We start from the raw sequence: 14,496 nt of genomic DNA on the forward strand, positions 1-14,496 counted from the left end.
AATACTTCATCATTCCAAATCCTTCTGGCCTGCAAAGTTTCTGTTGGGAAATCAGCTGAAATTCTTATGGGAGCACCCTCATAACTAACTGTCAGGGTTGGGTTTTTTTGTTTTGTGTTGTTTGTTTGTTTTGGCTATTTTTGCTGCTTTTAAGAGTTTCTCTTTGTCTTTAACTTTTTGATATTTTAATTATGGTGTGTCTTCGTGTCAGCCTCTTTGGGTCTGTCTTGTTTGGGACTCTGTACTTCTCTGACTTGTATGTCTGTTTCCTTCTCCAGGTTAGGGAAGTTTTTGTCACTTTCTCTTCAGACAGGTTCTCAATCCCTTGTTCACTCTTTTTTCCTTCTGTTTTCCCTGTGATGTGGATGTTACACTTGTTGTCCCATAGGTCCCTTAGATTTTCCTAATTTTTTTAATTCCTTTTTTTCAGCTCTACTTTGATTTTTTCTGCTATGTTGTCCCCAAAATTGCTGATTGAATCCTCTGCTTCATGTAACCTGCTATTGATTTCTTCTAATATATTCTCCATTTCAGATATTACATTCTTCATTTCTGACTTTTTATGGTCTCCATGCCCTTTTTTCATGCTTACTGTCCCTTTGTTTAAGTTCTCACTGAGTCTGTCTATTCCTAATCTAAGTTCCTTGAGTTTCCTTACAACCTTTCTTTTGAACTCTGTATCTGGTAGCTCGATGGCCTCCTTTACATTTGGTTCTCTTTCTGGGGATTTCTCTTTTTCTTTCATTTGGGACATGTTTCTTTGCTCTCCCTTTTGGCTGCCTCACTGTATTTGTTTCTTAGTTAGATGTTCTATGACTCCCAAACTTGGTATGGTGACTTTATATAATAGGTGTCATTTGGGCCTCAGTGGTATAATCTGCCTGATCACTTGAGCTGGGTGCTCCAGGAATATTCCCTGTATGTGTTATGTGAGACCTCCTGTTATATTTGAGTCTTGATTGCTCTTGGCTCATCTGTGAGTGGAGTTGACCATCAGGCTGGCTGACTATGAAGATTGACCCCAACAGTAGTGTTCGAGCTGCTGTTGGCAACTGACTCCACAAAACAGAATTGGCCCCAGCCATGTATGCTACCTGTCAGCATTTACTTTTGGATGTAATTGGATTGTGCTCTGATGTGGTCTGAAGCCTGACACTGGGTATGTTGGTTCTGGGGAATTTTGTAAGGGATTCCAGTACAGGTCAAATGTGAGACGCTGCCTGTAACCAGCTTTGTGGTACCTGTGTGGAGCTATCAAGTGATCCACAGTTTGTGGCTACTTCTATTGGGCCAGGGTACTTGTGGGAGGGGCCAACCTGTATATTAAGGCCAGCTTCCACCAGCTTTGAGTCCAGAGGCTGGTCAGCAAAGGCCCCAAAATATTGCTGCGTGGAAGATCTAAGGTTTTCCTGCCTGTGTTCTCCTCTAAGACTTTTATGGTATCACAACCTATTTAAGTCTTCTTTTCATCTTGAGTTTATTTTTGTGTATGGTGTAAGTTGGTGGTCGAGTTACATTTTTTTTTGCATGTAGCTGTCCAGATGTCCCAACACCATATGTTGAAGTTGCTATTTTTACCCAGTTAATATTTATTCCCCTTTTGTCAAGTCTTCATTGACCATAGAGACTTGGATTTATTTCTGGGCTCCCTATTCTGTTCCATTGATCTATATGTCTGTTCTTATGCCCGTAACAAACTGTTTTTATTACTGTATCCTTGTAATATAGTTTGACATCAGGTATTGTGATCACTCCTACTGTGTTCTTCTTTCTCAGAATTGGTAAGTTATGGGGGTCATTTATGGTTCCAGATAAATTTTTGAAATGTTTATTCTATATCTGTGAAATATGTCATTGGTATTTTAATAGGGATTGTGTTCAATCTATAAATTGCTTTGGGTAGTATGGACATTTTGATGATGTTCATTTTTCCAACCCATGAACACGGGATATACTTCCATTTATTTGTGTCTTCCTTAATTTCTTTCTTCAGTGTTGTGTAGTTTTCTGAGTATAAGTATTTTGCCTCCTAGGTTAGGTTTATTCCTAGGTACATTATTTTTCTTGTTGCTATCTCAAAGGGGATTTTTTTCCTGATTGATGTTTTGATATTTCATTGTTAGTATACAAAATGCCTTATATTTCTGAATGTTGACTTTGTATCCCACTGTTTTGTCAAATTCACTTATTACATTGTATAGTTTTTGGTGGAGTCTATAGGATTTTCTATGTACACAATCATGTCATCTTCAAACAATGACAGCTTTGCTTCCTCCTTTCTAATTTGGATGCCTTATATTTCTCTTTCTTGTCTCATTGCTGTGGCTAGGACTTCCAATACTATGTTGAGTAGAAGTGGTGAAAGAGGACATCCTTATCTTCTTCCTGATCTTAGTGGGACAGCTTTTAGTGTTTTCCCATTGAGTATGATGTTGGCTGTAGGTTTCTCATATACGGCCTGTATTATGTTCAAGTATGCTGTCTATACTCCCACTTGGCTGAATGCTTTTATCATAAATGAGTATTGTACCTTATAGAATGCTTTTTCTGCATCTATTGATATGATCATGTGAGTTTTGCCTTTCTTTTTGTTTTATGAGATGTATTACATTTATTGATTTGAGGTATAGTGCCATCCTTGAACCCCTGTGGGAAAACCCACTTGATCATGATGTATGATCTTTTTAATGTATTGCTGGATGTGATTTGCCAATTTTTTTTTGAAGATTTTAGTGTCTATGTTCATCAGCAATATTGGCCTGTAGTTTTCTTTGTTGTGTCTATTAGGTTTTGGAATTAGGATTATGCTGGCTTCATAGAAAGAGTTTGGGAGTCTTCCCTCTTCTTGGAATTTTTTGGAATAGTCTGACATGGATAGGGCTGAGCTTTTAGATGTTTTGTAAAATTCTCCTGTGAAACCATCTGGTCCAGGGCTTTTGTGTGTTGGGAGATTTTTGATTCCTTCTTCAATTTCATCTGCTGTTATTGGTCTGTTCAGGTTTTCTGCTTCTTCTTCATTCAGTTTTGGAACATTATATTTTTCTTGAAATGTGTCCATTTCACCTAGATTTTCAAATTTCGTGGCATGTAGTTCTTTGTAGTAATTTCTTGCTATCCTTTGTATTTCTGTGGTTTCAGTTGTAATCTCTCCTCTTTGATTTCTGATTGTGTTTATTTGGGTCCTCTCTTGTTTTTTCTTGATGAACCTGCTTAAACGCTTGTTGATTTTGTTTATCTTTTCAAAGAACCAGTTCCTGGATTTGTTCATCCTTAGAACTGTGCTTTTAGTCTCTATGTCATTTAATTCTGCTCTGATCTTGGTTATTTCCTTCCTTGTACTTGCTCTGGGCTGTCTTTGTTGTTGTTCCTCCAGTTCTTCTAGGCATAGGGTTTGGTTGTTTATTTGAAATGTTTCTATCCTTTTAGGTAGGCCTGTATTGCTATGAACTTCCCTCTTAGGACTGCCTTCCCTGTGTACCATAGGTTTTAGACTGTTGTGTGTTCTTTTTTATTTGTTTCCAGAAACTTTTTGATTTCTTCTTTGATCTCATTCTTAACCCATTCATTGTTTAATAGCATGCTATTCAATCTCCATGAAGTTGAGTGTTTTTGAGTTTTTCCTTGAGGTCAGTTTCTGGTTTCAGTCCCTTGTGGTCAGAGAAAATGCTTGATATGATTTCAATTTTCTTGAATTTGTTGAGGCTTGTTTTGTTTCCTGTCGTGTGGTCTATCTTTGAAAATATTCCATGTGCACTGTAATTGAACCATAATAAAAAAAATGAGATACAGAAAATAAAAGAAAGGAAAATGTTCCATGTGCATTTGAAAGAATGTGTATTTTGCTTCTTTGGGATGAAAGTTTTTATATATATCAGTTAAGTCCATTTGATCTAGGACAGTGTCCAATGCTTCTATATCCTTGTTGATATTTTGTTTGGAAGATCTATCCCTTTTTGACAGTGGAGTGTTAAAATCCCCTAGTATAAGTGTGTTGCTGTCTATATCTTTCTTGAAGTCATCCAAGCTTTTCCTTATATATTTGGGTGCTCCTATGTTTGGTGCATATATGTTTATAATGTTTATGTCTTCTTGATGGGTTCTTCCCTTGTGTATTATAAAGTGTCCTTCTGTGTGTGTTTTCATGGCCTTTTTTTTAAAGACTGTTTTGTCTGATATAAGTATTGCTACCCTGGCTTTTTTTTTCCTGTCCATTTGCTTAGAATATTTTTTTCCAACCCTTTACTTTCAGTCTGTATAGCTCTTTTGTTCTTCGGTGGGTCTGTTGTGGGCAACATATGTGTGGGTCATGTTTTCTTATCCATTCAGCAACCCTATGTCTTTTGTTTGCAGCATTTAATCCATTTACATTTAAGGTTATTATTGATAAGTGCTTAATGTCATTTTACTCCCTTCATACTTGTATTCCTCTATCAGTCTTTTTCTTTCTCTTCTTAATGAAGTCACTTTAGCGTATCATGCAGTACTTGTTTAGGGGATACACATTCTTTCTGCCTTCTTTTGTCTGGGAAACTCCTTATTTGCCCTAACATTTTAATTGAGATCCTTGCTGGATGGAGTAGTCTTGTTTGCAGGCCCTTGCTTTTTCATTACTTGGAATATTTCTTGCCATTCCCTTCTGGCTTGTAGTGTTTCCATTGACAATTCACCTTATAGCCTTATCAGGGCTCCCTTGTATGTTACTTCCTGTTTCACCCTTGCTGCCTTTAAGATTCTCTCTGACTTAGAATTTTGCCATTTTAACTATGATGTGTGTTGGAATGGGCCTCTTTGGTTACTCTTGATTGAGATCCTCTGTGTTTCCTGTACTTGTATAACTTTTTCTCTCATCAAATTAGGGAAGTTTTCCATCATTAATTTTTCAAACACGTTTTCTATCTCTTGCTGTTCTTCTTCTCTTTCTGATCCCTCTTATACAGATATTATTACATTTAATGTCATCCTACAGTCCCTTTAGCCCCTCTTTGTTCTTTTTGTGTCTTTTTTCTTTTCTTGCTTTTTCTGGGAATTTTTTCTACCTTGAACTCCAGCTTGCTGATTGGAACTTCTGCTTCTTCTAGCCTACTTTGGATTCCTTCTACTGTGTTCTCCAATGTGTATTCTTCATTTCCTCTTAGCTCTTGTTGATAATTTCTATTTCCTTTTTCATGTTGATATAGTTTATACTAACTTCCCTGTAGCTATCTACCCTTTAGTTTTGGTAATTCTCAGTGAGCTCATTGAACTTCCTTATTATTATTGTTTGAAACTCAATGTATGATAGTTGACTTGCCTCTATTTCATCTAGCATTCTTTCTGAGGACTCCTCTTTTCCTTTCATTTAGGTTTCTTTTTCTTTCCATTTTTTGTGAGGCTCTTCTTGTTAGCCTCTGCTTCTTAAATTGATCTGTTGTGACTCCCTGATTTTGTGGTTTGTACTTGTATGGTAGGAGACCAGTGAGATTCAGTTGTGCAAAATCTGTGGTCTCCTGAACTTGATGCTCTTGGGATTATGTTTATATTGGCTCTCTGAATATAACTGGATTTTGATTGTTGTTGGGTCATTCTTTAGTGGATCCTTCCCTCCAGTTGGTTTACTTAGGGTCATTCTGTCCACCATGTCTTGTATGCTGTTGTGCAGGCACAGTCAGTCAGTGCTGAAGATGATTTTCTGTCTGTCTGAGGTTATATGGCTTCTCTGTTGCTGTTGTGCAGTTTTTTGTTCTGGGTGATTTCTCCACAATTTAGTTGTAATTCCAGATTAATCCTCGGAGGCAGTTAGTGTGGTTTCCATTCCCTCCTCCCCCATCTTGTCTCTCTCTTTTGTCAATGATATTTTATTTGTATATGTACCAGTTGTTTTTTCAATCCATTTATCCATTTTTTAACTCTTAGGTTGAGTGCATGCCTTGGCCATTATAAATAATGCTGCAATAAATATATGGGTGCATATGTCTTTTCAATTAGTGTTTTGGGTTTGTTCAGATAAATGCTCTGAGGTGGAATTTCTGGGTTCCACTTTTCTCCAGTTATAGTCTATGTTTTAAAGTCTGTTTTGACTTGTATAAGTAATCGCTACACCAGCTTTTTCTTTTGTTTGTTTGTTTTCATTTTCATGAAATATCTTTTTCTATCTCTTCACATCAGCCTGTGTGTGCTTTCTATCTGAAGGGAGTCTCTTGTCAACAGCATATGTTAAGAGTATTATTTTCTTATCCACTCAGCCACCTTATGTCGTTTGATTACAGCAATTATTCCATTACACTTAAAGTAATTGTTGGTAGGTATGTAGTTACTGCCATTTTATTATTTATATTTTCATCTTTTCTTTTTAAAGAAGTCTCTTTGTAATTTCTTATAATACTTGTTTGGTGGCGATGAACTCCTTTTTCTTTTCCTCTTTTTCTTTTTCTTAATATATTTTATTGATTATGCTATTACAGCTTTCCCAATGGTTCCCCCTCTATCCCCCTTCCACCCTGCCCCCCCAACCCTCCAGCATTCCCCCCTCCTTAGTTCATGTCCATGGGTTGTACATATAAGTTCTTTGAGTCTTCTGTTTCCCATACCATTTTTTATCTCTCCCCATCTACCTTATGCCTACTAACCATGCTTCTTCTTCCCTATACCTTCCCCCCCATTCCTCCCCTCCCCCTCCCCATTGAAATCCCTCCATATAATGTCCATTTCTCTGATTCTGTTCCTGTTCTAGTTGTTTGCTTAGTTTTTGTTTTCATTGTTTTTCTCTTCTTTTAGGTTAATTTGTTGATAGTTGTGAGTTTTTTGTCATTTTACGTTCATATTTTTTATGATCTTTTTCTTAGATAAGTCCCTTTAACATTTCATATAATAAAGGCTTGGTGATGATGAACTCCTTTAACTTGACCTTATCTGGGAAGCACTTTATCTGCCCTTCCATTCTAAATGAAAGCTTTGCTGGATAGATTAATCTTGGAGTAGGTCCTTGCCTTTCATGACTTCAAATACTTCTTTCCAGCCCCTTCTTGCCTGCAAGATTTCTTTTGAGAAATCAGCTGATAGTCTAATAGGAAGTCCTTTGTAGGGAACTCTCTCCTTTCCTCTTGCTTCTTTTAGGATTCTGTCTTTATATTTAATCTTGGGTAACTTAATGAGGATGTGCCTTGGTGTGTTTCTCTTTGGGTCCAACTTCTTTGGGACTCTCTGGGCTTCCTGGACTTCCTGGAAGTCTATTTCCTTCTCCAGATTGGGGGAGTTTTCCTTCATTATTTGTTCAAGTAAATTTTCAATTTCTTGCTGTCCTTCTCCTTCTGGCACCCCTATAATTAGGATATTGGAATATTTCAGGTTGTCCCAGAGGTTTGTAAGAGTCTCTTCACTTTTTCAAATTCTTGTTTTTTCGTTTTGATCTGGATGGATGTTTATTTTTTCCTTTTGTTCCAAGTCGTTGCTTTGAGTCCTGGTTTCCTTCCTGTCACTGTTGGTTCCCTGAACATTCTGCTATATTTCACTTTGGATATCCTCCATTTGTTTTTTCATTTTTCAACCAAGCTCAGTCAGATCTGTGAGCACTTTGATTACCAGGGCTTCAAATTCTCTATCAGATAGGTTGTTGATCTCCTCCTTGCTTAGCTCTCTTTCTGAGGCTTGATTCTGTTCTTTCATTTGGGCCATATTTCTTTGTCTTGGTTCAGCTGATACATTGTAAGGGGGCAGGGCCTTAGGTATTCCCCTTGGGCAGGGCAAACCTCTTTGCTGTGCTGCTGCACAGGGAGGGGCCAGAGAGGGAACCGTGCGGCTCACCTGTAGCACACTTTTCAATGGATTGGTGTGAGACTGGGAGCTTCTCTTACCCCTGCAACTGTAGCCCACAGCCACCTCTGAGTCCCCTTAAGTCAGCCCCTCTTGCCCAGCCTGCCAAGCTTGGCAGCCAGGCCTGCCCCCAAGGTCTGCCCCGTTGCCACATGGTTTTCTGACTTGGCCCTGCTTGGTCTGCCGCCTTACTGGTCTGGTTGTTCTGGTTGATTTTTTCCTTAATTCCTTTGTCATCAGAGTTCCAAGCAGTTTGATTTTCTGGTGCTTTTGGCTGTTTATTCATTTCAGATCAGTTGTTATCCCCCTTTTGGTTGTGCGAGGAAGCGAAGGGTCTCTACCTATGCCTCCTTCTTGGCCGGAACTCTCCTTTTGCTTTTTCTTCTCTTTGAAGCTCTTTATTTCTCCTTTAATTCTGATAGTTTTTTGTGTGTGGTGTAATAGTGGTTGTCCACCATACTGTTTTCCATTGTGGCTGTACCATGTTGCATTCCCACCAACAGAGTAGAAGTTTCCCAATTTCTCCACATTCTCACCAATACTTGTTATTTTCATTCATTTCCCTCTCTCTATCTCCCTTTCTACCTCCCTCGCTTGCTCCCTCCTTCCCTTCCTTCCTTCCTTCTTTTTTTTTTTTTTTTTTTTTCTGTAGTGGATTCCTAAGTGGTGTGAGGTGGTATCTCATTATGGTTTTCATATGCATTTCCCTGATGATTAGTAATATTGAGTATCTTATTATGTACTTAGCCACTCATATATCTCCTGTGGAGAAATGTCTGTTCAAATCCTTTCCCCATTTTCAATTTGGCTTACTTGTTTTTTGTTGTTAATTTTTAGTTCTTCTCTGTATATTATGTATATTAATCCCTTATCAAATATATGATTTGCAAATATTTTCTCCCATTTTGTACCTTCTGTTTTACCCTATTGATAGTGTTTTGATGCACAATAGTTTTTAATTTTCGTGAAATCCAATTTGTCTATTTTTTCTTTGTCATCTGTGTTGTTGATATCATGTCCAGTAAATTATTGCCACATCCAATGTCATAAAGATTTTCATATATATTTTCTTCTAGGAGTTTTATAGACTTAGGTCTTACATTTAGGTCTTCGATATATTTTTAATAAATTTTGGTGTATGATGTAATATATAGGTCTAATTTTATTTGTTTCCATGTATATATCCACTTTCCCCAGAACCATTTGTTAAAAAAAACTGTCCTTTCTCCATTAAATGATTTTAGTACATTTGTCAAAATTCATTTGACATATATCTGAAGGTTTATTCGTGGGCTTTCTAATTGTGTTCTGTTGATCTATATGTTTATCTTTATGCCAGTACCATGCTTTTTGGATTACTATTATACATAAACACACACACATACACACACACACATATACATATATATACTTTCGGTGTTATAATTATTTTTTCCTTGACACATATTCAAGTCTGTCCTGTCCTAACCTACAGTCCAGCCTCTTAAAAGTTTGTGTTTCACTTATTTCTACTCTCTTAACTATAATTCATATTTCACTGCTTTTTTCGCTTCTCTTCTCACTGCTCCTCTGAAATTGTTGTTGCTGAGGTTACCAAAGATCTCCAAAATTTCAAATCCAGTGGATGCTTCTATATTTTTACATTGCCTGATTGTTGTGGACCTCCTTGAAATAATGTTTTTCCCTCTCTCAAACTCTCTTTCTCGGGTATCACCTCGTTGTAAGTATATATATATTTTTAACCTGTTTTCTTCTGTATTCATTTTACCAGCCTTCTGCTTGTCCTTGGGTATACACTCTTTGGTTGACTTTTTTTGGGTAGGTCAAGCCATCTGCTACCTCCTGCAATGGTGATTCCTTAAACTACAGATTTATAACTTGCTACCATCTCCTTTCAGTAATAACTGTATCATTCTGAATTATACAAGAGTCTGTGTGAATGTTGGTACAAGTTTTATTTAATTGACCTACTAAGTTCTTCCATTGGTCCTCTTTGCTTTCCACTATAGGATTTCACTTGGAAATTTAATTCATCCTCATAGTTTTAGTCATCATGTTTAGGCAGAAGATTATCAAAGTTGCATCTTGAACACTATTTTACTTTGTTGGCTGCCTTTTCTGTTTGGATGAATTTTTTATAGGTCATTGTGTTAAATACAATATTAGACCTGGAAGTGCCAAACAAATGAGTTAATCCAAATATATTTAATCTTCTGAACAGCAACTCTTCATTTCAACATTACTTTATTGACTTTTAAAAATTCATATGTTCAACACATTTGAGAGAAGGTGCCAGAGAGGAGTTGATGATTAATGATATATTTTTATAGAATAAGTAGAGTTTTACTAGATTAACAAAGTAAAACAGAGCACTTTTTAAATAATTTTAAAAATATATATTATTTATTTTCAGAGAGAGGGAGAGGGAAGGAGAAAGGGAGAGAAACAACGATGTGTGAGGGAACATTGATTCGTTGCCTGTTGCATGCCCCCAACTGGGGACCTGGCCCAAAACCCAGGCATGTGCCCTGACTAGAATTGAACTGGAAACCTTTTGGTTCATAGGCCAGTGCTCAATCCACTGAGTCACAACAACTAGGGCAAAACAGAACACTTTAGAAGAGACTTTGCATTTAATGTGTCTGGTGCATTATTCAGAGTGGGTATGATGTGGTAAATGACAAAAAATGACTTTGGAAATTAGGTAGTATATTGGACATACTAGACCTTAAATGCCAGTCCAAGGAATTTAACTTTTTCCTGTTTGTTGTATGGAACCTATATATTAGTGATGGTTCCTAGCGTGGAGTAGATGACTAATGAGTAGTTTTCTCTAGTGGGTGGAAGGGTATATGGAACTGTTCTCCTAGAAGAATACTTCAGTTTTGTTTTGGTGCCACTTTATTCCTGTCACCACAATGTTCTCTGTTAGCATAGTCACAAGAGTTCTTGAATGAAAAATGTTTGGGAAACATTGAGTGAAGCACCTGTAAGGAAAAAAAAAAAGAACATATGACTACACTGAACTAAATTATCATCAACAGATTTTCTACTTTGTTTAGAGAATAAAATTTTAAAACTGAATTTCAGCAATAATTGCCATTAGATGAGCTTCCAGAGGATATCCAATGATATGTGCCTTTCTTTGATGTCCTTTGAAAATGTTTATATCTTATCTTTAGTTTTTAAGAAGTGGAAAGCATCTCATCACCTTTGTGAAATGTTCTTAATAGCTTAGTGCACTCGAAGAAGAAAGCACTTATTAATTGAGTTGGTTTCCAGCATTATCCGGAGTCAGATGTTTCAAATTTTGTTTCCAGTTTTGGGCAAGATACAGGTATATATTTTAGACTCATAATAGAGCAGTCCTCATTTTGCTGGACTGGTATATCCAGCATTTAATCTGGGTTGTGGCAAAAGGTATACTGTAATTCCAATTTTTTGAACTCTTGAAGAATTTTTAGAGACTTTTAGCTGCCAGTTGAACATTAAGTCCAGGCCTCCCAAATCTTTATTAGTAGTGGAAAATAGGTACCCATACCACTGATGCTCGACAGTTTTTCTTCTCATTCCTTCTTGTTTTTGTTTTCTTTTCCTCTTCCTTCTTGGACTTTGAGTACCACCAAGCACTGTGTACTTGCATTAGTTTTGTAACAGCTGTGGACTGTGTGACTTTGAGCTTCTCTACTTATGAGTGGTTTATTGGAAATTTACTCAGTTCTAAAAGCATTTCACTTAGTAATTAAATAAACAGATTTATTCTTTTTTATGTCATAACAGATAATGTTCTTATTTTTGAGGTGAAAATTCAAGTTGTTACAATCGTACAGAATTTAGTAAATGTTTTTTTGAAAAGGTAGCACTGTAAAATCAACCATATTAGTCACTATTGCTAATATATTTTGTATAATTATAACATTTAAAATGTTCAGAATCCTTTTTATATATGAGAACTGAGTTGACCTTAAAACACTTAGAAATCTAGGGAGAAAAATATATGTTCTGCTATCTTAAAAATGAACAAATTGAAGTTTGGTTTTTTTAAATTAATTAATTTATTTTTATTCAGTTACAATTGTCTGCATTTTCTCCCCATCCCTCCACTCATAATCAACAAGAGAAAAAAGCAAACAAATTGAAGTTTTGAAAGAATAACGACTTGCTTGTGGTTTGATGAATTTAATTTTTATGGTATAATTACGACTAAAAAACCAATTTCATGATTGTGAAAACCAATTTCATTTTTTGTGATTCACTGTCAAGTGTGATGCACTTTCTATATACTGACTGCCCTTTGAAACAATCAGAAATGTGTTGGTGTGTACAAACCTTCTAAAAATATGAGCCACAGTTAGTTGAAACATACCACATCTAAAAGTAGAATCTGTAAATAATTTTAGATATAAAAATAATACAAATTAATTTCTATGGAATAGAAGTTTGCTTGTGTTTTGAGTTTTTGCTTAATAGTATTTCACATTTAGAAATCATGCTGTATTAATCAAGGTCTCCTTTCTCTAAACAGGAGAATATACCCATCACCTCCCACCTGTGCAAGCCCCTATTCAAACAAAGAAGAAAACAACAAAGCACTGTTTTCATTGTGGGAAGAAAACTAGACTGGCTACTAGCTATGAATGCAGGCATGTTGGCTAGCTGGAAAACTTGAGATGCTTTCTTTGTGGTGACCCAACTTGGGGATACAATATAAAATGTTTTCAAAGTTGGTTATTCATAACATCATTAAGATGATGTTCATATAGCAGCCCTCATTTTAACTCCTCCTAAATTGGCTGAAGTAAAAAACAAGTAAATAGCTCATGAATTTCCAAATTCATGAGGACCTCCACTGCCCTTTAAATTAGGAGATTTAAACCAATGGGAGAGTACACTTTTTTGTCTTATGATAGATATTCTTGTTTTTGTTTGAGGATAGCTTGAAAGTATCCCTCCTCTAAGATTCTATTTTAAATTTAACAAAAAGGAATAAACTTAATGTAGTATCAATTTTTGGTACATGTTTATTTTAAAACAGATGAATAATGTATTTATAAAAAATGATTTTTTCTACCTATAATTATTTTTTTCATTAGCACTGATTAATACGCTACAGGGATGGTGTCTCCTCTTAGATTGAGGCCACACATTAAAAATAACTGCTGCTTTTTGGAGTGTATTCTACTCAAATAGAAACAGCTTATCTTGTTACTAAAAAAAAGTTTTTAAATCCTTTATGGCTTAGTTTTATACTTCTCCCAGGTTTAAATAGTAGACATGTTTATCAGCTTTTACATTTTACTACTTCATAAATGACTATATTTCATTCCATAATATGTTCTTTATTATAAACTCTCATATTCATAAACAATTAATTTGTTCTTTTGGGGGTGCTTGTGCTTGTTTCTAAGTGGAAGAGAAATGCCAGTGCTGAAATTGCTAAAGAGAACCAAAGGGCTCTTGTTGGACTACCTGAAGTCAAGCTTGATCTTCCAAAGAGAGGAGCCTTCAATAAAAATGTGACAATTTATATAAACTTTCTTTGTGCTTTAGATGTGGAAACAACTTCTGTGCATCCCATCGCTATGCAGAAACTCATGGCTGCACCTATGATTACAAGAGTGCTGGGAGGAGATACTTACAGGAGGCAAATCCTGTGATTGACGCACCAAAACTCCCAAAAATTTAACTCTTGCTCTGCACCTAACTATTCTGCCTGAGGAATCGTATTACAAGGACAGACCGAAGAAATATTGTTTAGACTGCATTAATTTTGTTCTACTCCAAAAGCTTTGCCAAATAACAAAAGTATACAGTGCATATTGTTGGAGAATGATAATGCTGCTGTATTTGACATCTCTATTCTTTGGTGAATCAAAAGTTTTAAAAATAGTTTTAAAAACTTTAAACTATAATGATTTTGCTTTGTTATTGCATGCCTTATGTTAAATATTTTATATATTTCATATTGCAATTTTACTAGACAAGTCTTCAAAAGATACACTTTACAAAGTTACTACCGACTATGTAACCATCTTCCACATTGTACAGAAATGACCTGTCATATAATGGCACTAATCAAACTTAGCACTTTTCTCTGGGGGTGGGGTGGGTGGGGATTTGTAAAAGAAAAATTCCATGTGTGAAAGTTTATTCAGTTTAATAGCAAGTTCCTCATTTCATACTACCTTTTATATATATAAAAAGAACATTTGGTTTTTCCAGTGTGGTTTTAATACCTGTAATTCTTCATATTCATATTGGCATTCAGATAGGTATCCATTCTATAAAACACATCATGTTAATTATAGTACATATTTCTTAAAATACTACCTTTTAAATGGTATTTTTGAAGTGGATGTCCCATTTATTGCCATTAAGTATAGAACCTGACTTTTAACTTTTTGAAAAACAAAGTCTCACACAGCTTGCTTTGTTTTTCTTATATGTCGAGTGCTATTACCAGAAGAAATTCCAATAAATATTAAATTTTATTGTGAGTTTCATTATTTGATAATTTCAAATAAATTTGAGGTTTGTTTTTGCTCAATCTCTTCACCTTTATTACCTAGTCCCCTTACTTGCCTACCCTCTGAGAGAGTTCTCTGTATCTATGAGTTTGTTTCTCTTTTGTTAATTAATTTTGTTCATTAGGTACCACATAGAAGTGAAATCATATGATACTTGTATTTTTCTGACTGGTCTATTTCA

At 35.7% G+C, this 14,496-nt stretch overlaps 1 protein-coding gene across 6 annotated transcripts in view; it reads left to right on the plus strand.

Moving 5' to 3' along the window:
* ZFAND4 (zinc finger AN1-type containing 4) overlaps nt 1-14,279 on the plus strand; it is a 190,148-nt gene extending 175,869 nt beyond the window's left edge. For all 6 annotated transcript variants that reach the window (XM_045195984.2, XM_053923336.1, XM_024561409.3 and 3 more), the window contains 2 exons: nt 12,314-12,431; nt 13,339-14,279. In XM_045195984.2, coding sequence (XP_045051919.1) covers nt 12,314-12,431; nt 13,339-13,474 — 254 coding nt within the window. In that variant the 3' untranslated portion in view covers nt 13,475-14,279. The remainder of the gene's footprint in view (nt 1-12,313; nt 12,432-13,338) is intronic.
* Nucleotides 14,280-14,496: the final 217 nt, after the last annotated feature.

The sequence above is a fragment of the Desmodus rotundus genome, chromosome 4 (assembly GCF_022682495.2).
Source record: "Desmodus rotundus isolate HL8 chromosome 4, HLdesRot8A.1, whole genome shotgun sequence".
NCBI classification, from domain to species: Eukaryota; Metazoa; Chordata; class Mammalia; order Chiroptera; family Phyllostomidae; genus Desmodus; species Desmodus rotundus.